At 39.0% G+C, this 23,102-nt stretch overlaps 1 protein-coding gene across 3 annotated transcripts in view; it reads right to left on the minus strand.

Moving 5' to 3' along the window:
- LOC131228761 (serine/threonine-protein phosphatase PP-X isozyme 2) overlaps window positions 1-18,874 on the minus strand; it is a 31,882-nt gene extending 13,008 nt beyond the window's left edge. Inside the window, exons 1-2 of one of the 3 annotated variants that reach the window (XR_009163087.1) lie at window positions 18,647-18,873; window positions 3,823-3,975 (exon numbers count right to left, since the gene is read on the minus strand). Coding sequence is in view for 2 of the 3 variants with exons in the window: in XM_058224624.1 (XP_058080607.1) it covers window positions 3,823-3,975; window positions 18,647-18,790 (297 nt within the window). In the remaining variant the exon portion in view is untranslated. Of the gene's footprint in view, window positions 1-3,822; window positions 3,976-18,646 lie in introns of all 3 variants that reach the window. The other 2 variants (XM_058224624.1, XM_058224625.1) reach the window with 2 other exon arrangements.
- Between the last annotated feature and the right edge of the window lie 4,228 nt (window positions 18,875-23,102).

The raw sequence follows: 23,102 nt of genomic DNA on the forward strand, positions 1-23,102 counted from the left end.
TCTTTTCTGAGACTATAAAGAGTTGGACGTCCCCACCCTAGCCATTATGCATGTTATGAATGAAAGAAGTTTCTTTCATTTTGCTTTGAGATTGAGTAAAATTTCATCTTGTGATGGTTGGTGGTGCAAAACCACGGGGAGCAATTTCCAAGTTATCTCTTCTACTTTTCTCTATTCTCAGCAAGGTATCTTCTCTCATCTTCCTCTTTTCTCCTTTTTGATATCTTTTTTTTCTTCTTCTTCTTCTTCTTCTTTCTACAACCCCTAGTCCTTCCAAACCTAGTTTTCGAAACCCTAGTTCTCAAAACCCTAACCCTAAATCTCTAAAACCTTAATCCTAATCTCCCCAAAATCTTAACCCTAAAATTCCCAAATTCCAAAGTCTCTTGTCCACATCATAAATCTCTAATTCCCACAACATAAAACCCATATTCTCAATTCTTAAAACCCTAAATCCTAAATCCCTTAAACCCAAAATCTGGAATCCTAACCCAAAACCCCAACTCTAATGTTCCAAACCCTAAGTCCTCTAAGCCTAGATGCCCTAAACCCATTTCCCACATTCCTTGGCCTTTAAATAACCCTAACACGTCCAAACTCTTACAAGACACATGATTTCCATTGAATTTAGATTTAACCCTATGCTAGGATTGGGGTTCTATCTCCCATAAATCCTGATTAATCAGTAATTCATGAGATTCGCATTGTGGGGCTGTCATAAAGCTTGAATTTGGACATGTTTTAAATATGAAATTTCTGAATTTATGGTAAATTAGCTTTATTTTATCGTTCCACTGCTCTAGTCAATTTGTCTTTTAATTTCATAGCATCATATTAGGTTAGATCATTCCGTCCTGCATCACCATACTTGCTAACAATGACCTCCCTCCAAAGGCCTTCCCATCTCAAAAACAATCTTTCAATGCCATTTCCTAAGGAGCACAATGTTCATAAGGCACAAGTCCTTAATCCCTGCACCCCCTTCAAATTTTGGCTTGCAGACATCCCCCATTTAAGGAGATGGAACTTTCGACCGTCATGAGCCCCTTACCAGAAGAAGTCCCTCAACTCTATCAGTTCGAGCTTTTAAAGCAAGCGGTTAATTGTCCTACATCATCAAGTCACCAAAACTCGAAATATATAAAAGACTTGTTTCCTCCACAAAGCAAACCAAAATCACCACTTGGCTAAGAGCACTAATTCTTTTCCTTTAGTTGACTGATTCCAATACCTCCTTCCTTTGGCTTTTGCACCTTGTTCCAATCCAAAGGTGATGTGTGGGGCTGCAACTAGGGTTCAGATTGACTGGCCCAACCCGAGTTTGGGTAGGGCTGTCAGGGCCCTCAGTTGGGTTCAAGTTGAAAAATGCCAACCCAATTTGAGTTTTGGTAAGGTTTGGGTTGAGCAAATTCAGGTAGGTCTGGTTGGGAATAGTCACATGTATTTGGGTTGGGTGGTTTTGAGTACAAATGACTCCGAGTTGGGTTTGGTTGGGCACCTCGGGTTGGAATTTGGGAGTAGGGTTGTGGGTCGGATCCTTTTGAGGTTGGGTTGGGCTCAGGTTGACCCTCAACCCAATCCAACCCACCGAATTGCAGCCCTAGTGATATTTACAGCCTTCCCTACTTCCTTTCCACAATAAATCCACTGTATTTTTCACAACCTATTCATCACCTTGGTCGAATTTTAAAATATTGGAGAGAGAGTGTGCTGATAGATAGGAAAGGGTTGATTTGATGAGAGCAATTTGGCCTCCAAAACATATAGATCTGTCTTCTTTCAAGATGCTCGTTTTTTCTCAAATCTCTCAACTATTGGTTCCCAGGTCGCATATGCCCTCAAGATTAGACAAGAGGATATTTCATTGACAGAGATTGCTCTACAGCCTAGTGAAATGGCTAGTTCCTCCAACAATGATTGGCCTATTTGTATCATGCCAATATCTTTCTTTTTATTAGTAACAACAAAGAATTTATTAAGAAAGAATGTACATCCCCAGGAAATGACCATATATAATGAAGAGGGCTGGAAACCCCTTTGGCTAGAGAATCTACCTTTGAATTAGACTCACCAAAGGTGTGAGAAAACACAAACTCCAGACCCCTAAGCAACTATTTAATCCCCTCTATCCATTTAGTTGTCATAAGGACCTGTTTGGATTGAGGGAAAACAAAGGAAAACTAAGGAAAGCAAACAATTTTCCTTTGATGTGATATACTGATATTTCCTTTATGTGAGAAACATAAAAAGAGAAGGAAATCGAGTTCATTTCCTCAGTGAGGGAGTGAAACATTTTCTTCAAAAAGTCAATGGGTGGAAAAAGAGGGTTCCCTCTAAAGTGATGTTTTAAATGGCAAAATTGGAGGGAAAATCTAAATAATAATTTTTTTTTAAAAAACCGTAACCCAGACACCAGAAAATGGAAACGGAAAGCACTTTGCTTCACAATTTCTCTAGCAAAACAAACACATACAAGGTATTTCCTTTCCTCCATGCTTATGTCAACTTTACACTCACTTATGTCATCAGCTATGTTTTTACTTTCCCTTGTTTTGTTTTCACTTAATCCAAGCACACCCTAATGGGAATCTATAGTGGCATTAGAAGAATACCTCCACTGCAAACGTATCTAGTAGAAGCTCGTCCACTCCAAGCAATATACCATGGATTTCCACTATACTGAAATACAATCTGAGCTGGATTCAAGAAAACCCTTCTTACCCTCATCTTATAATCCCAAATAATGCTGCCAACCTAGTTGCGACCAGATTCCCAAAAGAGCTCCATTGAAATTAAGCTTGTGGATGCATGTTGGCAGAGGTTCCTAACTATCCAGCCTCATCTCTTCCATCCTTCCTAGCTCTTCCCATAGCTTTAATCCACCCACTTTTAAGATCATCTTTGTCGATCTTAGTTCTCCCCAACATCTGCCTGATGTGCATGGAGGATGCAGACTCGATTGATCATCTTTTCTATATTGCCCTTTTGCATATAAAGTCTGGGCCCATTTCTTGAGATTGCTGCGAAATCTGTGGAGGACCCTTTATGGGCTTGGCACAGGGGAGTTGGGAAGGCCAAAAAAGCTAAATCGAGGTTGATCCTTATGATCTTCTTTTGGATTATTTGGGGAGTTAGGAATAGTGCTTTCGGAACGAAAGAATGGAGGTGGATGAGATTATTAGAAAGATCGATCATCTTGTGTTGAGTTGGCTGTTTATGTAAAGGCTGGTTTGGCCGCAAATCTTTTTGCTTCTTCTTAGAGTTGCGTAGGAGTTGTATTCTTTTCCTGTTTTTGCAGGTTTCTTAATAAAATTGCTGTTTTCTCTCTCAAAAAAAAAAGAAGATCATTGTTGACCCTTGCCAACTTGTTAGCAGCGACCAAGAGATAAGCTTCGTTCTCATTACATAAACTGCCCAAAATTTGAAACATGCAATTACAGATATGAGAAGTTGGTCTCACGCAATACAGGTGCATCATATTCAAACCTCAATAAATAGCAGAGGAAAGAAAGAGGCAGATATGTTAGGGAGAGTATGATTTCCATCTCCCTTGGTTTGGTCTAATAACCTTCCCAGATTTCGCATGTTTATGTGTGTAAGGATACTCTAAACTCTTCTCTCCCCCATAGGGCAATATGATATTTTGGTTTGCATTAAAATAATAATAATAATAATAATAAAATCATTAAATATGAAATGTACTGAGGCTTATCATTCGAAACTTTGCTAAGAATAATTCAGAAGCGATCAAACAACAAACCCTACGACCCACTTGCCGTTCCAAGAAAAATACATTTTTGGGAGTAGAAAGAGGAATATTACCTTAAGAGCTAGTAGAAGCAGAAATGTTTCGACAGAATAGAAGCCCCTGTCAACAAAATCTCCTAGAAACAAATAATTCGTCTTTGGGCAATCACCTCCCACTTTGAATAGCTCTTTCATGTCATAAAACTGTCCATGGATGTCGCCACATATCTAAAAAGCACCATTGCCAAGTATAGTTAAAGTAGATTCCACGTTTTCAAAGTGTGGTAACCTCAATAATGAAACAATAAAATAATGATATTATTTACCTTTTTTGGATGGTAAAGCAATGTCACTAATAGCTGAATATCATTAATATATAATTATATGTGCGTGTGAGAGAGAAATAATCCAGTGCTCTCAAAGCATTAGCACTATAAGTTATAGTGCTCCTAGATGCACCATTTCACTTGGACAGTCCAACTGATTGATCTTAACAGCCCATTAAGTCCATAATACATTTCATGCACCATCACACAAAAATTGCACTGATCAGATGATTCGATCCATCCTTGATGGGCCTGCCTATTTTCTGTAGCCATCCACTTTCCAAGCCATCTATGGGATGGTTATAATAGTCTAGATCAATGGATTGTCCCATCTATGTATCCAGATTCTCCTTCCTTCCCTCCCTCCCTCAAAATTATAGGGGCTGTTTGTTTACCACTTAATATGTCACCGAAATCTTAAAAACAGATTTCAGCCACTTAATATGTTATTTTGGTGTTTATTTAACACACTTAAAAATAGTCCTTATTTAAAATTAATCACGAAATTAATTTAGGGGTGGTGTATGTGCTGAAAGCGGTAAGTGATGCAGCCAGAATGTGGTTAGTGGCTTTGGGTTATTTTATTTTTTTCTAAAAATGACAACTTTGCCGCTTTCATGCGTGATCCGATTATGGAAACTACTCCATTTGGGCATGCCAAAGTCATGTGGGCCCACTATGATGTATTTGTTAGATCCACACCGTCCATCCAATTTTCCAAATCATCGTAGGGCATGACCTAAAAAATGAGGCAAATCCAATACTCAAGTGGACCACACCACAGAAAGCAGTGGAGACAATGATGTCCACGCTTGAGACCTTCCTAGGGTCCACCATGATTAGGGCTATACACGAGCAGAGTTAGCTCGGTAGCTCGCTCGACTCAACTCGAAAAAGCTCGATTCGATTTGGTTCATAACTGAGTTCGAACCGAGTCAAGCTGATTTTTTAAGCTCAAAAAAATTTTGAACCGAGTTCAAGCTTGCCCGAGCTCGACTTGACTCGGATCGAACCCAACTCGAATCGAACTCGGATCAATTCAGTTCGGTGACTTGGTTACTTTGATATTGTTGTTGCTCACCTAGTGTTTGATGAAATGACTCAATGAAGTGTGGCTGGTTGCAAGGAAGGTACATATATGAAACAAATACCCTTTTTTTCTTGATTTTTATGTTGCTTACAAGGTGTTTGATAAAATACCTGTAAAACTATTGTTGTTGTTTTATAAATAGTGAGATTTTATTTTTATTTTTTTAAAGCAATAGAAATTGCATTAAAGAGAAGAGAAGAGAACCAACGGAAGGAGAAAAGAATAAAGGAAAGGACAACAAAGCAAAATAGAGAAGGGCTACACTGCTGAGATAACAGACAACCCCTAACAGCCTAGAAAGCTAAAATCGAAAAACCTTAAATCCTTAACATTAGAAGCCCATTCAACACCAACTTTTTGGCCCTAGATCCCACCACCTTAACGGACGAGGAAACATCATTAAAACATCAATCATTTCTTTCTTCCCAGACGGTCCACCAAATAGCGATAATGGCCATGCGCCAAATGATAGACTTGACCTTCCCTACTTTGAACCCATTCGAAGAAGAGAGCAAGCTGGCCGCCGATTCAGGAACACACCAACTCGCCGAAAATATCTGATAGAACTCGGCCCGAATTTTGGACATGAAAGAACAATGAACTAGCAGGTGGTTGACTGATTCAGCTTCACACATACAGATCATATGTTTGTGAAAATGCTGCATAGGCAAACTTGGCTCGATCTTGGCTCGAACTCGGCTCGAACTGGCCCAAGCTACTAACCGAACCAAGCTGAGTTGGCCAGTCAAGCTCGAGGACCGAGCCGAGCCGAGTTCGAGCTGTGGTCAGCAAGTGACCGAGCCGAGTCGAGCTATGCCAAGCTCAACTCGGTTCGACTCGTGTACACCTCTGACCATGATGTTTATTTTCCATCCAACCTATTCATACGGTCACACAAACCTGAATGAAGGGAAAACACAAATATTGGCTTGATCTAAAACTTTTTTGGCCCCAAGAAGTTTTCAATGGTGGTGTTCACTCCCCGCTATTTTCTATAGTGGGGTCCACTTGAGCTTTGGATCTGTCTCATTTTTTGGGCTCATGCCCTAAAATGATCTGACAAAATATATGGATGGTGTGGATTTAACGCACATATCATGGTAGCAAGGTATTCTGTATCAATAACGGTGGCCATAACATTCACCACCGTTACCGACACGAGTATCAACCGTAATGGCTGATACGGGGGCGTAACAACCGTTACAACCCTCATGACGGTTGAAAATTTTCTTTTGCTTAAAAAATTTTAGAAAAACATTTTGAAAATCCAGAGTAACGTAAATATTCCAAATATGCATTAATTTTTTGTTTTGAACATGTTTATGATGGCATAACGGTCCACTCTTTTGTGAGAGTGTTGTATCTGGTTGTCCGGTGACTTTATGAACATGGTTATGTGTCTCTAATATATATACAACACGATCAAGCATTAGAACTAGAAATAAGGGGGTTCGCCCAAATCGCTTCAATCTACGGTTTTAATCCTAAAAATTATAGTAAGAGTGATCGAAATTTGCTATAGAATAATCTATTAAAGTTTTTGGAATGAGAAGAGTGGGAAAATGAGGAGAAAATGGATTTTTTTTTATTAAAAAAAAGGTAGTTGTTTTCCGATCGTTATTGGGGTGATGACTATTATGTCTCATAGCGGCTGTTACGGCCCCCATAACGACCAATATAGTCCTAAAAAACCAACTACCCCATTTCACCCCCATATCGCATAATGTTCACAACCATTACCTATATGTATCGGCCTTTACGGTTGTATCATAATGGATACGGAACACCTTGCATGGTAGGGCCTGCTTAACTTTACCAAGTCAAACACGGTAGCATGGTGGCTATTGACGCAGATTGTAGATTGCGGACGAGGATTGCCGACTGATGTTGCCATCACTAGGTGGTTGTTGGATGGTGCTCTATGGGCTCCACAATGATATATGTGTTTTATCCATGCCATCCATCCATTTTAGATAATTATTTTTAGGGCATGAGCCCAAAAACGAGGCAGATTCAATTCTCACATGGAGCACACCACAGGAAAATAATAGCGATTGAATGCCTACCATTAAAAACTTCCTAAGGCCCACTGTAATGTTTATTTGCCATCCAACTTGTTGATTAAATCACACAAACTTGGATGAAGGGAAAACACAAATATCAGCTTCATCCAAAACTTTTTCGGCCCGAAGTTTTTAATGGTGGGCGTTCGTTTACCACAATTTTCCTATGGTGTGGTCCACATGAGATTTAGATCTACCTCATTTTTGGGTTCATGCCCTAAAATAAGCTGGAAAATCGGTGGTATAGAGTGGATAAAATAAATACATCATGGTAGGGCCCACAGAAAACCAACTGGTAGCCTTGTCTCTATGCAATCCGCATGGGAGAAATCTCTTGGAATCTTTTTCTTATTTTATGATTTAAAATTAATAATATTAATAATAACAACCCCTCATTACTGATATTTATATTAAGGTATCTTTTCAATGGAAGCTGACGCTGCCGGTAGTGGCTATTGGTTGGTGTTATGTAGGGCCTACCATAATTTATTTGTTTTATCCACACCGTCCATCCATTTGTTCAGATCATTTTATGGTATGAGCCCAAAAATAGGTCAGATCCAAATCTCAGGCAGACCACACCACAGGAAAACAATGGTGACTGAATGCTCACCATTAAAAACTTTCTCAGGCCACTATAATGTTTATTTTCCATCCAACCTATTGATAAGGTTAGAGACTAGGATGAAGGGGGGAAAAAACGAATATCAGCTTGATCCAAAACTTGTGGTGCAATTTATTTTTTTTCATGGTGGGCATTCAAACCTTGCTGAGATTTGGATCTGCTTCATTTTTAGGACCTATGGCATAAAATGAGCTGTAAAAACTGATGGACGGCGTGGATGTACATCAAGGTGGGCCCAAAATGAGGAAGGTTGATGTATGAGAAGAATAAAAGCACAAAGTAATCTAATACACTTTAAAGCATGTCTCAGGCTGTGGTGTCTATATCGCTGCTGATGCACTCAAGGGTATTGATGTTCTATGTTCTATTTACCAATATCTGAATTCAATTAGTCAGCATATATGCTTTTGAGAAGCTAAAACTGGGAATTCGCAACTTGGCATGGTTTAAAAAATCTGTTCTGATACAGCCATATTGTATTAGTATCAACCCACCCCGAGACATGATATGCAAGTGAACCAGTCCATTTTGGAAAAAGAAGAGGAAAAAAAAGGCTGCATCAGCCTGTATTGGCCGATACATGCCATATCAGTGCTGATACACCCTATAAAAGCCGATTGGCCATGGTATTAAAAAATGGTTATGGTATGGGCATAATGGCCGTTACACGATATGAGGTAGCCGTTATGCGATACGGGTCTGTAATGCCCGATTTGAAGAGAAAAAAAATGCCAATAAGGAAAAAAAAGAAAAGAAAAGAAAAACCTTTAACAAGTGTTACAGGCTGGTACAGAGCTGTAATGGACCAATATGGACTTGTAATGGGCCAATACGGGATTGTAGAGGGTGGGCTGTAACATTTGTTGCAGCTCGTATCGTAACGGCCATAAGGCTGGCCATTACAACCACTGTTACATTCTTGAATACCTTGGCATGGATACAACGTTTCAGTGCCAATACACCCTATAAAGGCTGATATGGCCATAATAGCCCCATTTCCCCCCCCCCCAAAAAAAAAAAAAAAACCTTCTCTATAGTTTTTTTCTTTTTCATCTTTCTTCATTTTTTTAAAGATTGAAGTTATTATTAAGGGAGCTGAAGCAACCCAAAAGAAAACAAAACAACAGAAACAAAACAAAACAAAACAGAAGACAACTATACAACTCACCCCAAACCCAACACAGCAAAAACAGGTAAACTATACAACTCGAAGAAGAAGAACCCAAGCCCAAACAAGCCAGGCAAACCCAGAACTGGAAGGGGATTATCCCAGGAGAGAGGAGAAGATTGAGACATCACTAAGATGACTGCTTCCTAACCAGTCCTTGAGATCCCAGAGCAGAAGACTTGACAACCGGACTTCAAATATAGAAGAAGTTTAAAAAATCATTTTATACCAAATATAGGCCTATGTTGGGGATCAAACCACAAGATTTGAGTGATATTCGAGAAATTGAACTGTGGAAAAATTAGAAGAAAGAAAACTATTACTGTCCTTTTATTTTTTATCTTATTTTTGTTGTATTTCAATATAACAGGCCGTAATCTAACTAATCATGCTTGATTTATGTATCATTAGGGCCTACTTGGTTGGCTTTTAACAGGTCAAGCCAACAAAGAACATTATTATAAAAGAATGGTCTGATATACCATTTAATATGTGTTTTTTTTTTTTTTTTTTTGAAATGATGTATCCCTGTTTTTACATCTTTTTCCCCGTTTTCCTTACAGTTTGCCAAAAAAAAAAAGGGCAAAAAATTGAACAAACGGTATGGGTCTGGTATGGTCCAATATTGCCCCATATTGTACTGTTTTTGGGCCTGGCCAATACATTGCCCGACACCAACATTCTAAACCTTGCAAGTTGGGCCTTGCATTAAACAAGTCTCTTGAACAAGTGCTTATTATTATTATCATTATTTTTTTCATAGGTAAGCTAGGCTTGAACCTGAAACCTCAATGTTAAAACTTGCCCTGTCTACCATGGAGCAATGGGCTCAAACCCAAGAAGTGAATGATTATTGTTGATGACAAATTTGAAGGATATGTTAACTAGGAGCCTGAGTTTCTCATTTCCTGATTGTCCACTAGGAGTTTCTACCTCTTATGACATTATTACAACGTTCTTCCATCATGTTCTTCTCATTTCTATTTTTTGTAATCATTAAAATCAACTATCAATGATCACTACAAGTTATTAAGCGGAGATAAGAAAACTGCCTGAAAAATGAGAGCCCAAAAAATCAGCTGATTGAAGTAGTTTTGTATCATGGACCTTCTATAAAACCAAGGCAGCAACGATACTACAAACTTTAATAAATGACACCACAGAATGGAGCAACTTACTCCAGGGATGTAGGGAAGTCTCAATGTCGAAGCAAATGGATTAAGAAGAGCACACTTATAGTCAGAAAAAGTATCTAACTATTAGGAAAGATTTTCATGTCTCTTACAGCTAGATTATGTCCATGACCAAGGTTACTTGGATCAAGGGCCGCTCCTGTATGTGGTAAGGGAAACAGTATGCAGTGCATTACTTCCTCTAATGTGTGGTACGCTAGGGGAAGAATCATGTGGTCACTTCAGTCTGTACACCAGGCATATACAGTATAGTTTTATACATGAATTGGTATTGTAAATTATGTATGAAATGATGAATAATTATTATTATTATTATAGGTCCCACACACATAATATTACATGTATGCATGCTCTTGCATAAATCAAAATATTAATCTCTGCGTTCTAAATATAGATTGACATTACAAGTTAATCTACACTAGGAGTATAGAACCGTAATTTTGGATCAGAAAACAACAGCAATCTAGATTGCTGGATTCAGAATGTAAAACTGGTGGTGGTGGTGGGAGGAGGGGGACAAATTTTCTGCGTAACATCGAGATGTGCATCAATGATGAGCATTAACATAAGGTGTAGGACACAAGGATCCTACAAAATCCAACATGCTTATACATGCATACACTTAGATGATACAAGTATATTAATTAGATATATATTATTTCAATTAAACTCAAAATATTGAAAACCACATATAGATAAACATAAATAAGTGCCATATAAACAATGATCATCATCTTAGCCTTTGTACTAACAATTTAGACAGGCTTTTAAATGGTTACAGTTTTACAATCTGCTGCCCATCGGACATCAACATTGCTCTTTTAACTAGACTACGTGGCAGCCATGCCATGGGCTCACATTGACAAACTGCATGCCATCATGGTCCTACCACCCAGCACTCAGGGGCATGCAAGCAAGTAAATGAGGGTCATGGAGGACAGCTGAGCATGATGCACACACATATAAATATAAAAACATAAAAAATACAAAAAACATAGTATGTAATAAAGTACATCAATAGACAGTAGGAGTTTAAGGTTCTTCTGAGCAGCTGTGTCAATGTCTGGTGGGCACATGCAAACACAGAAAACTCTTAGAAAATGGAATGTCATTGAATAGCATCAATAGATGTCATAAGCATTCAAGCACCTAATTAATCACATCAATCATTCATCTCAATGCAACACATTATGTGCACATATTCCATAAGTGCACAAAGGAAAATAGAGATGCATAAATAAAAGACTGCTATATGAAACATAAAGAAAATTTTATAGGATAGCTTTTCGATCAGCTATTGGACAAGGGCAGAAGAGTATTGGACAGTTAGCAAGCAGCATGAGCAAAGATTGAGTGATGTAGAAATAATGATGTTGAGATGCTTGTGTGGGAAGAATGGGAAAGATAGAATTAAGAACGAAGTCATTCAAAGCAAGCCTAAAAGTAGTCCCAGCAGGAGATAAAGATGATGGAGAGCTAATTGAGATGGTTTGGTATGTCAATGAAGACCAAAGAGTCAAGATGGCTTGTAAATAAGGGAACATTGATCAGGGTGAAGGACCTGAAAAGAGAATGAGAGGAAGACCTAAAAGCACTTGGACTGAGGTGGTGAGAGTGGATATGAAGCCTTGTTCACTTACCAAGGATACTAGGATAGTGACTCAGATAGGATTAACTAGCAAACATAAAACTGATCCCAAATAGCTAGGACAAAGCTTTGATGATGATGATGATCAAATACAAGAATACTACAAATGGTTATCTGGTGTTCAGGAAATCAAAATTGAACCATTAATTCGTAAGGGGACTGGTTGAATTGTATAATCGTATAACATAGGTTCCTTATTTCTTTAGCATAATTAATAAAAACACAAATAAGGAAATTTTAGGGGGGGGGAGATATTTCCAATATAGAGGAAACAGAGACTAGAATTTTCCGTGACATTTGTTACTTGCAATCACATTTCATCTCCCTATATTGGATCATAAAACTAACATTAAGACCATTAACAATCACCAAACCTACCCCATTCCGTTTCTTAGTGAATTGCAAGATTGATGCACGATATTTGTCAAATACACCAAATTATGGGGTAGCCACTCGTCCAATTGCCAAGGGGGAAGATGTTGAGGCCAGTGGTACCGATTTCACTGATAAAGTAGGGGAGAGGTTGTCGACTACTTCACGTAGGCTGGCCAACTTCCAGTCTATCCAACTGCCAAGTCTGCATTTCAGGTCCCACCATCCTTAAAGGGCAATATGGTAAATTCATTCTCAATGAAAAGCTCCGAGCTTTGGTTGGGCAGGAAACTAATTTTTCAAAGGTTGGACATCTCCTGAAGGTGGAGATGTGCATCTGGAGTTTTATGTGATCATCATGTACCACCAATCAAACTAACGGGAAATTTCATAGCATAGCTATAAGATGAGCCATGATTTATGGGACGAGTGTTGGGCAGTCAAGGAACAACATATTGATAGGATGAGTGAGCAGGAAATGAGGATGTTGAGATGGATGAATAGCAAGACAAGGAAAGAATTAAGGATGAATGCATTCAAGGGAACTCAGGAGTAGCACCAATAGGTAATACGCAATGTTGTTAAAATCGTTATCATATTGCAAATCATAATGGAGGTTGAATTGTATCAAATTGCAAATTGTATCGTAAATCATAAGATTTTTTCTGATTTTCTTAAAAGTTAAAAGAAAATCTTTATAAAAAAATAAACCAGGAAAAATTTAAAACCAATCAATCATCAATTTTCCATCAATATGCACCATAAAAAGTATAGATATCATAATAATGGCATTTGAGAACTTGCATACGGTAAGTTGGTAAGATATCGTGATAATGTCAAAGGATTCTTGTCTTTCCTTTAACTTTTTGTCTTTCAAGAAATTTACCTTAAAACATATAAGAACCCTTTAATAATTTACATCCTTTGTACCTTTCTTGAGTGCAGTATCATGTTCGAAAAAGCGGCATTGGATTATGTTGACTGACGAAAATGATATTTTGATTTCTTTATTTTGTGTTTTTGGATATAAAAATCCACTAGTCTCCTCTCTTTCTCTCAAAAAACAAAAATGAGGATTTTTAATAGGAGGGCCTCTTACATGTTTTAAAAGCATCAGGGTAAAGAAGGTAGGAAAAAACTTATAAAAATGAGAAATTATTTTTAGGCAATTTGGGCCCCATTTATGCATTTTACGATTACATAATTCAATACAATTCATATGACAATTGTGCAATTATGTAGATTTGTGATTTGGAGCTACGATTCATATCAACATGTTCACAACATGATTTGAATCGTAAATTGTACGCCTTTGAAAACACTAGTAATAAGATGAGGGAAAGTAGACTTAGATGGTTTGGCCACATGCAACAAAGACCAAGCACTATGCCCGTTGGGAGTGAGTTGGTTCAAGTTGAAGGCTATAGAAGGGCAAGGGAAAGGCCCAAAAGGATGTGCAGGGAAGTAGTAAAAGACTTGATGACCTATGGTTTAATTGAGGATATGAATCATATGATCCTTGCTAGAGTGTGGTGGCAGAATAAGGATTTGTGTAGCCGACCCCTATTAGTTGGGATAAGGCCTTGATGATGATGATGATGATGATGATGATGGGCATATCCTCTGTTCTTTTTGCCCTTCAAGCTGATAGTGCTTTAGCTACTCTCCCTCACTCTTCTAGTCATCCGCATGTTATATATGCAAGCTCTTTACCGATGAAAAAGCCAGGAGGTCAGATTTCTTTGGCAAGCCTAAATCAGATCCCTCTAGAAACCTAGAATTTAACCCTCAACCCTAATTGATGGCTATAAATGGATGGCTAAAAGTAAAATAGTGGATCCAATTTTCAAGGGGTAAAAATCAGATGGCTACTAAGTGTAATTTTTTTGGTTATGCTCCATCCACAACCAAGTCAGTGGTTTAGACAGTCTGACCTACGCCATGACTACGAATGAGGAGTGACCATGATTCATCTTCCTCATATGTGACACTCATGCATGTCTATCCAGATCACCCAAATCGAGGGACACAGTGGATGGAACATATCTCCAAACACACACTGATCAAGAAATCCTAACAATCTAATCGATGCCTATCAAAAGCATGGCTTAAAGTAAAACAGTCGGCAGTCCAAAATCCAAGTGTAAAATCAGATGGTTATTGTCATCTCCTCAGTTCAATTTTTTAGTGAGAAATGTTCACGTATGATGTTGTGTCATATGCAATGATTTCTTTCCCATTAATGCGTCATTTGTGTGGAATATCGCAGCATTGCAAAAGGTGGGCCATGTCCATAGATTGAATCAAATCATTGGATGTCCATTGATTTCAAAAGTGTAGCCTGCCTGATGAGTGGGCCATCTTGGCTTTACCCCCAGGTGATGTTTATGTTGTGGCGCACCTTTTCGTGGAACAAGTGTTCTACATGTTAGAGGGGATGAAACCATTATATGAGAATGTTCACATGCAATGTTGTATGTGAACATTTCTTTTCTTGGTTATGCTCCATCCACAACCAGGTCCGTGATTTGGATGGTTTGGATTACTGTACAACTATACCATGTCAGTGCATTCTACGCCCAGCCATACATATGAACTGTCTCCAAAGTGGGCCCATCTGTCCACAAGTGTGAGCAGTTTCCTTAAAGATTAGTTTGCATGCAATGCATGTGGTATTTTATGCACAGTATGTTTATTTCCTAGTTACAGATTATTTTCCTGCTTTTTCAGAAATTCCAGTTGGTGGATATTTTTGGGAAAAGTAGAGATTGATTCCGAAAGGGAAACTTGGGAACTTTGCATGTGTAGGCTTTATGTTTGGGCATAGCCCATAGTATACTCATGTTCTTTTTTATGTTATGATTAATTCTAAATTGAAACCAAGTTCAAAAGGGGAACTTTCCTCATGCAGTACAATTTTGGGGGTTGTTATTTGGTAGCAGATTGGAGGAGGATTTATCTATTTGTGCAAATTCATGTGTGCAACTCCTGGGAAGATCATTGGTAACTGATTTTCTTCAAATTTCTGAATTTTTCGTTTGCATGGAAAACAAATCAGGAATGTGAAAATGTGATCTTGTCTAGCAACTAGTTTTCTTTGGTTGAATCTAGTTACATTATATTGCTATCAGAGCAAGTTTGGTCCTTGGAAACTTGAAAAAAAATAAAGCATTTTCATTAATGTCTGCTTACATCCCTACCCCAAACCCAAATCAAAACCCTATCCCTCTCATCTCCCCAAGCCTATAAAAATAGTAACCATTCCCACACCCCCATATCCAACAAAATCTTATTATCACCATCCCCAAATCTCAGAAGAAAACAAATTCCCAACTTTCCAGTTCCCAAAATTCTCCCCCAAGTTCCAAATCTAAACCTGCTGATCTATTACCCACCTAGATACCCATTTTTTTTGCCTACAAGGGCTGGGACTTCTTTTAGTCCTATGATGACTAGTGAGAACCAAAGTGGGGGCTTTTTTTTTTAATGGAGAACCAAGGTGATATTATGAGTGCCATACAATAATTGACGAAACAATTTGATAAGTGAATGAGTGAGATGAATATCCGGTTGTCTATACTAGAAGAAAACATGGGGAATAGTATCTAGGGAAAATATTGAAGAATATGTGAAGTCAGGGAATAATTCACCCAGGCAGCCTGTGTTTCAAATAGTGCGTAGAGACGATGTCAATTACGGATACGAGTACAAGACCTATCAGGCTATCAAGCACACAAGCAGTCTTGATACCCTCAACAAGGACCAAAGGCACCCATGGCCCCTAGTCATGATTATCCCGATAATGGTCAACTTCATCGCTGAAAAGAGCTGACAAGTCGCATTAAGGTTGAAATTGAAGATTGTACTAGAAAACCTTGATCAACAATAATCATTGGTAATCTATTTTTAAGTAGTGTTAGATGACTGATGGTGTCAAGCTATGATTACAGCTCTGAAGCTTAAGTGGTCTCCTCAGAATTGGAGGACTTCTATTGAAGCCAATTTGAGAAAGTTTTTTCTTTTAGAAGGTAATTTGAGGCATAGTGGACCTCCTCCTATCTCAACTTGGGAGGAAATGAAGGCCATATTGAAAAGATGATTGTTGCCATCATACTACAAGATCCTTATGTTTTGAGATCTCCTTTCATTAAGGCAACAGAACACGATCATTGAAGAATACACACACACACACACACACACACACAGAGAAGATACAACAATTTGATTGTTCAACGTGAATTATTTGAGACAACATTGCACAAATTGCCCGACAATGCAATGGATTGAAACTAGAAATCCAGAGGGAGATGGTGGGAGTTAAGCCAAATAGTGTGGATGAAGCTTGTTAGATTGCAGTATGAGCTCAAGCATCACCAAAAGGTGCCCGTTAGATGCAATGCTAGGAATGCGTGTGCTCCTATATCGCTAACAGGAGAGCCAAAAGACCATGTCAACTAAGGGTCCTGAAGAGCGAGAAATGGGAGAGGCATCAAAGGAGCGGGTAATGTTGCTAAATATTTTAAGTTTGGAGGTGAAGAACATGTTTCCACCATATGCTCATTTAAATTCCTCAACTACTATGATAGACAACTCGAAGATTATGGCTTAGAGGATGAGCAAAAAAATGAGACTAGTAAGGACGACAACGATAAGGGGATAGATGGTATCAAGATAAAAGCATTTATCTCTCATTCATGGTTCGATGCATACAGGCCACTAATGAGGAAGTGTAGAAAAATTGGTTGCACACCAGTGTTTTCTATGCACAGGTATCTTGTGAAGAAAGACTACTAAGATTAACATAAAAAGTGGCATAACGTAAATATAGTGTCATTAGCGAGTAATCTCTACCAATCAACTGCCAATGTTTGGTGACTTATTCATTGGGGCCATGCCACACAGAATCCGTTTGGTGTGAAGTTGCTTCAATGTGAGTTTCTCATGTGTTTTCAGGACGACTGCGGTTGTACAATTGCCTTTTGTAATATTGTGGGTTCACCAAAACCTACAAGGTTACGAACAAGGAGAAAGAGATTGCCTTCCATCCGGTGAAGAATTATCCACTTACAGACGATGTAGGAATATGGACAATTGTTGCCATGCCAGAGACTAAAGAAAATTCCGAGGTCATTAAGACTGCAAAGGGTAAGGGTGTTACAACAAGCAAAACAAGTTACACAATCAGCGATATGGAGAAGGAAAGCATTCTAGGACACTGTACACACACGAGCAAGCAAGGGGAAGCAGACGGACAATTCTAGCAGTCCGTTGGTTGGGTGACTTTTGGGTCTTCATCATCAAGTCCCTCAGGCAACTAAAGGCATACTACAACAATACTCCAAATTCAAAGATCGATGCAGGCTTCAAACTCGTGGATGGGTTTTTCAAAGCTAGGGGGAGTTAATGCAGTCTAAATCCGTCCATAAGTGTGAATTAGCCTCCAAAGTAGATGCATCTTTCTAGACAAATGACAAATATCTTTAAAGATCATAGTATGGTTATTTCCTAGTTTATAGACTATTTCCTGCTTTCTAGGAAAGTCCATTTGGTGGATAATTTTAAGAAAGTAGGGTTCAAATCCAAAACGAAAACTTGGGATCTTCGTGTACATAGGCTTTATATTTGGCATAGCCCATACACATTTTTTTAAAAATGTTAAGAGTCTTACAACGAATCCTAAATTGAGAAAAAGTTTAAAAGGGGAACTTTTTTTCATGTAGTAGCACTTTTGGGGGTTTGTTATTCGGTGGCCCGATTAGAGAGCAATTTAGCTATTTGCGCAAATTCCTGGATATGGCTCTTGGAAGATAATCGGCAACTTATTGCACACCAAATTTTTGAATTTTGGGTTTGATATGGAACACAAATGCAGTGCATGATCTTCTTTTACAACTAGCTTTCTTCATTTGAATCTAGCTGCATTACACGTGCAGAGTTGCAGAGTCACCACCACTTTGAAACGACATCAATCAATTCATCCTCTTCACATACATCTGCTATCAAGATCATCCAAACTGCAGACCACCTTGCAGATGGATCACATCGATCAAGAAACAGCAACCATCAAATTGATCATTAACAACTAAACAGCTAAAGTTAAACAGCGACTAGTCCAAATTCCAACTGCAGAATCAGATGGTTACTCGTTTTTTCAGTGTAATTCATTTGGTTACGCCCCGTCCGCAATTAGGTCAGCGATTTCCACGGTCTGGATTGCTGTACAACTATACACGCATTCCTAAAATGGTGGTGAACTACCAGAGAAGTAAAACTCCCAAAAAATGGATGTATCGTTAGAAAAAGAGGGGTATAAATATCAACTATCCTTCTTCAACAGATACATATATATATATATATATATATATATAGAGAGAGAGAGAGAGAGAGAGAGAGAGAGAGAGGAGCGTCAAATACCGTGACGGGGGCGTCAACCCTTTGGACGTTGGATTCCTCGACGAGGATTTCCATGGCTTTGAGGCAGAGAGCCTTCACCTCTGACTCTTTCAACGGCTCGCATCGCTTCAGCTGCTCTATCTGCCGGTCCAGATCTGACGCCATCTCTATCTCTCTCTCTCCCTCTCTCTCTCTCTCTCTCTCTCAGATACCACAGAGATTTTGAGTGGAGCGCCGCACAATCTTTCACAAGCTCCCCCTTCTGAGGGATTAAACCGTACACCGGACACTGTACACGTGTTTTCAATTCTGACAAGTGAGACCCATGGCTGAGTGATCCAGACCGTTGGTTTGTTTACTCACACGATTGGACGAGAAATATCTCAAAATGAGAAGCGAACTTCCATCGTCCCCCACCCACATGAAGTTCCTTTAGTAGGATACTACGTGCCCCCAGTGCGATGCCTGTGTGAAATCCACTCCGTCCATCAGATTGGCCCGCTCATCTTTATACACGACGTCTAAAATGAGGCAAATCCAGGAATTGAATGCCTACCACTGAAATCTTCGGTGAGCCATGCAAGTTTTCCATTAGGACAATATTTCTGTTTTTTGGTTTATACAACAAAATGAACGGTTCAGATGATATATAAATATCACGCTGGACCAAAAAATTATGTGGCACACTTCGATCTTCACATGCAATTTGTAACCAATCAGTCAATCTAATTGCAAGAATTTTTAAAATAATAATATAATATTTTTTAAAAGATGAAATAATATTTTTATCTTTATAACATGCGCACGTAAATATTTTTATTAGTAATCCAAACTATTTATATATTGTATCCTACAATTGATAGATTATATGTAAAAACAAATAAATAATATTATTTGAGTAATCTAAACATTTTAATATATTTACATTTTTCCTTATTGAGTACTTTGGATTTCGGTTGTGATCGAGTTACAGTGGGTCCCATTATTTTCAGCAACGTCTGCGTCTGGGGGAGAATGGGACCACTTCGATGGACGCGGATTTCCTGCTAAAGCATTAGGCAGAAGTTCCTGCCCTAGGATGCAAGGCGGGGTCCACCGTAATGTTTACGAGAAATCCAACCCGTTCATCCATTTTCCAAGCTCATTTTAATACATGCTATTGAAATTAAGGAGGATCCAAAATTCAAGTGAGCCATAAGATATAAAACAATGGGGAAAGGAATGATACCGTTGAAACCTTTCTAGGCTCTGCCTTAATGTTTGTATGTCATTTAAACGTTTATAAGATCATTTTCATTGACATGAATTGAAAACACGGAAAACTTGAACTGATACAAAACTTTCATGGCGATAAAAATATTTCAACAGCGGTCGCAAAATCTCCACTGTTTTCTCCCGTGTGGCTTGTTTTAGTTTTGGATGTACCTAATTTTTGGTCTCATGTTTTAAAATGAACTAAAAATTTAGATGAACGGATTTGATGTATACAAAATCCTTGAGCAAGAACTTTATGCAGTAGGAACTTCGATTGGTCAATCTCACGATGATTTCTGCCAAAGCAAGTTACAGGCAAGGATGTTGGGTGGGGCCACTATAATGTATGTGAGAAATCTATTTCCTCCCTCCGTTGGGAGAGATCAATTCAAGAGTGCGATGAACAATGAAGTGGTTAAAAAAGTTAAGTGGGTTCTACGAGAGGGAAAATTGGGTAAAGAAATTCCTATGCTGGAACCGTTTCTACGGTTATTCTTAATGTGATTAAATAAAAACACTAAAATGATAGCCTTATGCAAAACTTTGATGGATATAAAAATGCTTCAACAGTTCTCACTAAATGCCCAATGTTTTCTCTCATGTGACCCACTTAAGTGTTGGATACACTTCATTTTTTAGTCATAAGTCCTAAAATGGTATAGAAAAAGGAATGGATGGGGCGAATTTCTCACAAACATCTTGCTGGGCTCCCACCAGCATCCTTGTGGAGTAACTTCCTGCTAAAGCTTTTTGCAGTAAGGGCGCGTCTGGGCGCTGGGATTAGAAGGGATTAGGTGAGATGGGATTCAAAATACATAATTATTACCAATCGCAGGGATTGTCCCATGTTGTGATGGGATTAAATTAATTCCATGCTTTGTTGGTAATACGGTGGTACATTGAATGGATATACCCACCATCATTTGAAATTATTGAGAATAACACACATGCATTATATCTAAACCGTTCATTTGTTTTGTAACCTCATTTTATGGCATGGGCCTAAAAATGAGGCAGATCCAAAACTTATGTGGTCACAAAGAAGTTTTCAACAGTAAGTATTTAATCCCCGTTGCTTTCTATGGTGGGGTCCACTTGAGCTTTAGATTTACTTGATTTTTTTGCCCATGCTCTAAAATAATCTCGAAAAATGGGTGGACAATGTGGATATAGCCCACACATCATGGTGGGACCTACACAACTTGCTAAAATTGAGTGAAATTGGCATGGGACCAATGCAATCCCATCTAATCTAATTCCAAGCTTTTCTATTCTTTCCAAACATGGAGTGGAATTGGCACAGGACCAGATCCCATCCCACCTAATCCCTTCTAATCCCACTGCCCAAACACGCCCTAAATCCACGTCCGTGTCTATTGAGCTGGACCTTTTTTCGAGGGTTGTCAATGGGTTGGGGTTGAGCATCAGGATTTTGGGTCCAGCCTGCTCTGGTCCGTGCTTGGGTTTGAATATAAGCGTGGAGGCTGTGGGGTCCTTGAAGATTTGGTCCATTTAATAACTGGATTATTCAGGGTCTCAAGAGTATTTTTGTCATATATCATGCATGATGGGGTGCACCACATGAGTTGGTGGTTCATCTCCGAATTGGTTAGTGCACTGTCCTCATGGGACGTGGTTCGACCTATTTGATTTAGCCCGTTGAAGACCTAAGCCATGTTGGGGCCTAGTCTTTTACTTTGCAGCCGGGGTTCAGAAAAGCATGGCATAGCCTGGGCCCGGCCCACTGACGGCCATACTCAAAACCGATGGCTCAAACATTATTTAAATGGGTGGGTTTTCATGGGTTTGAGTTTTGATAAGAAACGTGCAAGGAGAAAAATATTCTCGTCTGCTTTGTATTTTCTATTGATAGTGTTTTTACAATCAATCACGGTGCTATATTTGTACAACTAAAATATTGCTACATATGGAATGTACTATGAGTTGTACATGGCTGTGCTTGATATGGGGCTTGATTTATGCAATTATCCCATACACGGCTGTGCTTGGTATGGGGCTTGATTTGTGCAATTATCCCATACACGACTGTGCTTGATATGAGGCTTGATTTGTGCAATTATCTCATATACGGCTGTGCTTGATATAGGGCTTGATTTGTGTAATTATTCCATAATTGTCAATACTCGCCCTCAAGTTGGAGCATGAAATCTATAATGCCCAACTTGAATGTGAAGAAGACAAATGATTCGCGTCCCAAAGGTTTTGTAAAGAGATCAACTTGTTGTTGGGAAGTAGGTGAATAAGCGGGAGTAAGAAGACCAACGCGAATATGCTCACGCACCAAGTGGCAATCAATCTCTATGTGTTTGGTGCGTTCATGGAAAACCGAGTTGCGTGCAATGTGAATGGCAGCTTGATTATCGCGATGAAATAGTGCAGGGTGAGAATGAGAGATTGTGAGATCACGAAGAATAGAGCGTAGCCATTTAATCTCACAAGAGGTGTTGGCCATGGCATGATATTCAGCTTCAGCAGAAGAGCGAGAGACAGTGGATTGCTTCTTGGTACGTCAAGAGATGGGGCTATCGCCAAGTTTAACAACAAAGCCAGTGGTGGATCAACGAGTCATATGGCAACTAGCCCAGTCAGAGTCACAATAGGTAGATAATTGGAAACTACAGGCTGAAGAGAAAAATAAGCCATAACCGGGAGTGATCTTCAAATATCGAAGTAACCGGAGGGCGGCTTGCTGATGGGGCGCACGAGGAACATGCATAAACTGGCTTAAAAGATTGACTATGTAAGTAATATCTGGACGTGAAATAGTCAGGTAGATGAGACGACCAACCAAGCTGCGGTAAGAGGTTGGATCAACAAGAGGGGTACCATTAGTGTCATTGAGTTTAAAATGTTGCTCCATAGGAAAGTAAGCAAGACGAGAACCAAGTTGACCAGCATCAGAGAGAATGTTCAGAATGTATTTGCTTTGGTTGAAAAAAATTTCAGCAGGTGAACGTGCTATTTCAATGCCAAGAAAATACTTCAGATTCTCTAGGTCTTTGATCTTGAATGTAGTAGCCAAGTAGTTCTTGAGAGTAGTGATGGCCGGTAGGTCATTGCCTGTAACAAGAATGTCATCGACATAGATCAGGATGGCAGTGAACACGGTGCCCTTAGTCTTGGTGAAGAGACTATGATCAGTATTAGATTGAGAAAAACCTGTCAAGGTAAGAACACGAGACAGTTTGGAGAACTATTGGTG

This window comes from Magnolia sinica, chromosome 16 (assembly GCF_029962835.1).
Source record: "Magnolia sinica isolate HGM2019 chromosome 16, MsV1, whole genome shotgun sequence".
In the NCBI taxonomy this organism is placed as follows: domain Eukaryota; kingdom Viridiplantae; phylum Streptophyta; class Magnoliopsida; order Magnoliales; family Magnoliaceae; genus Magnolia; species Magnolia sinica.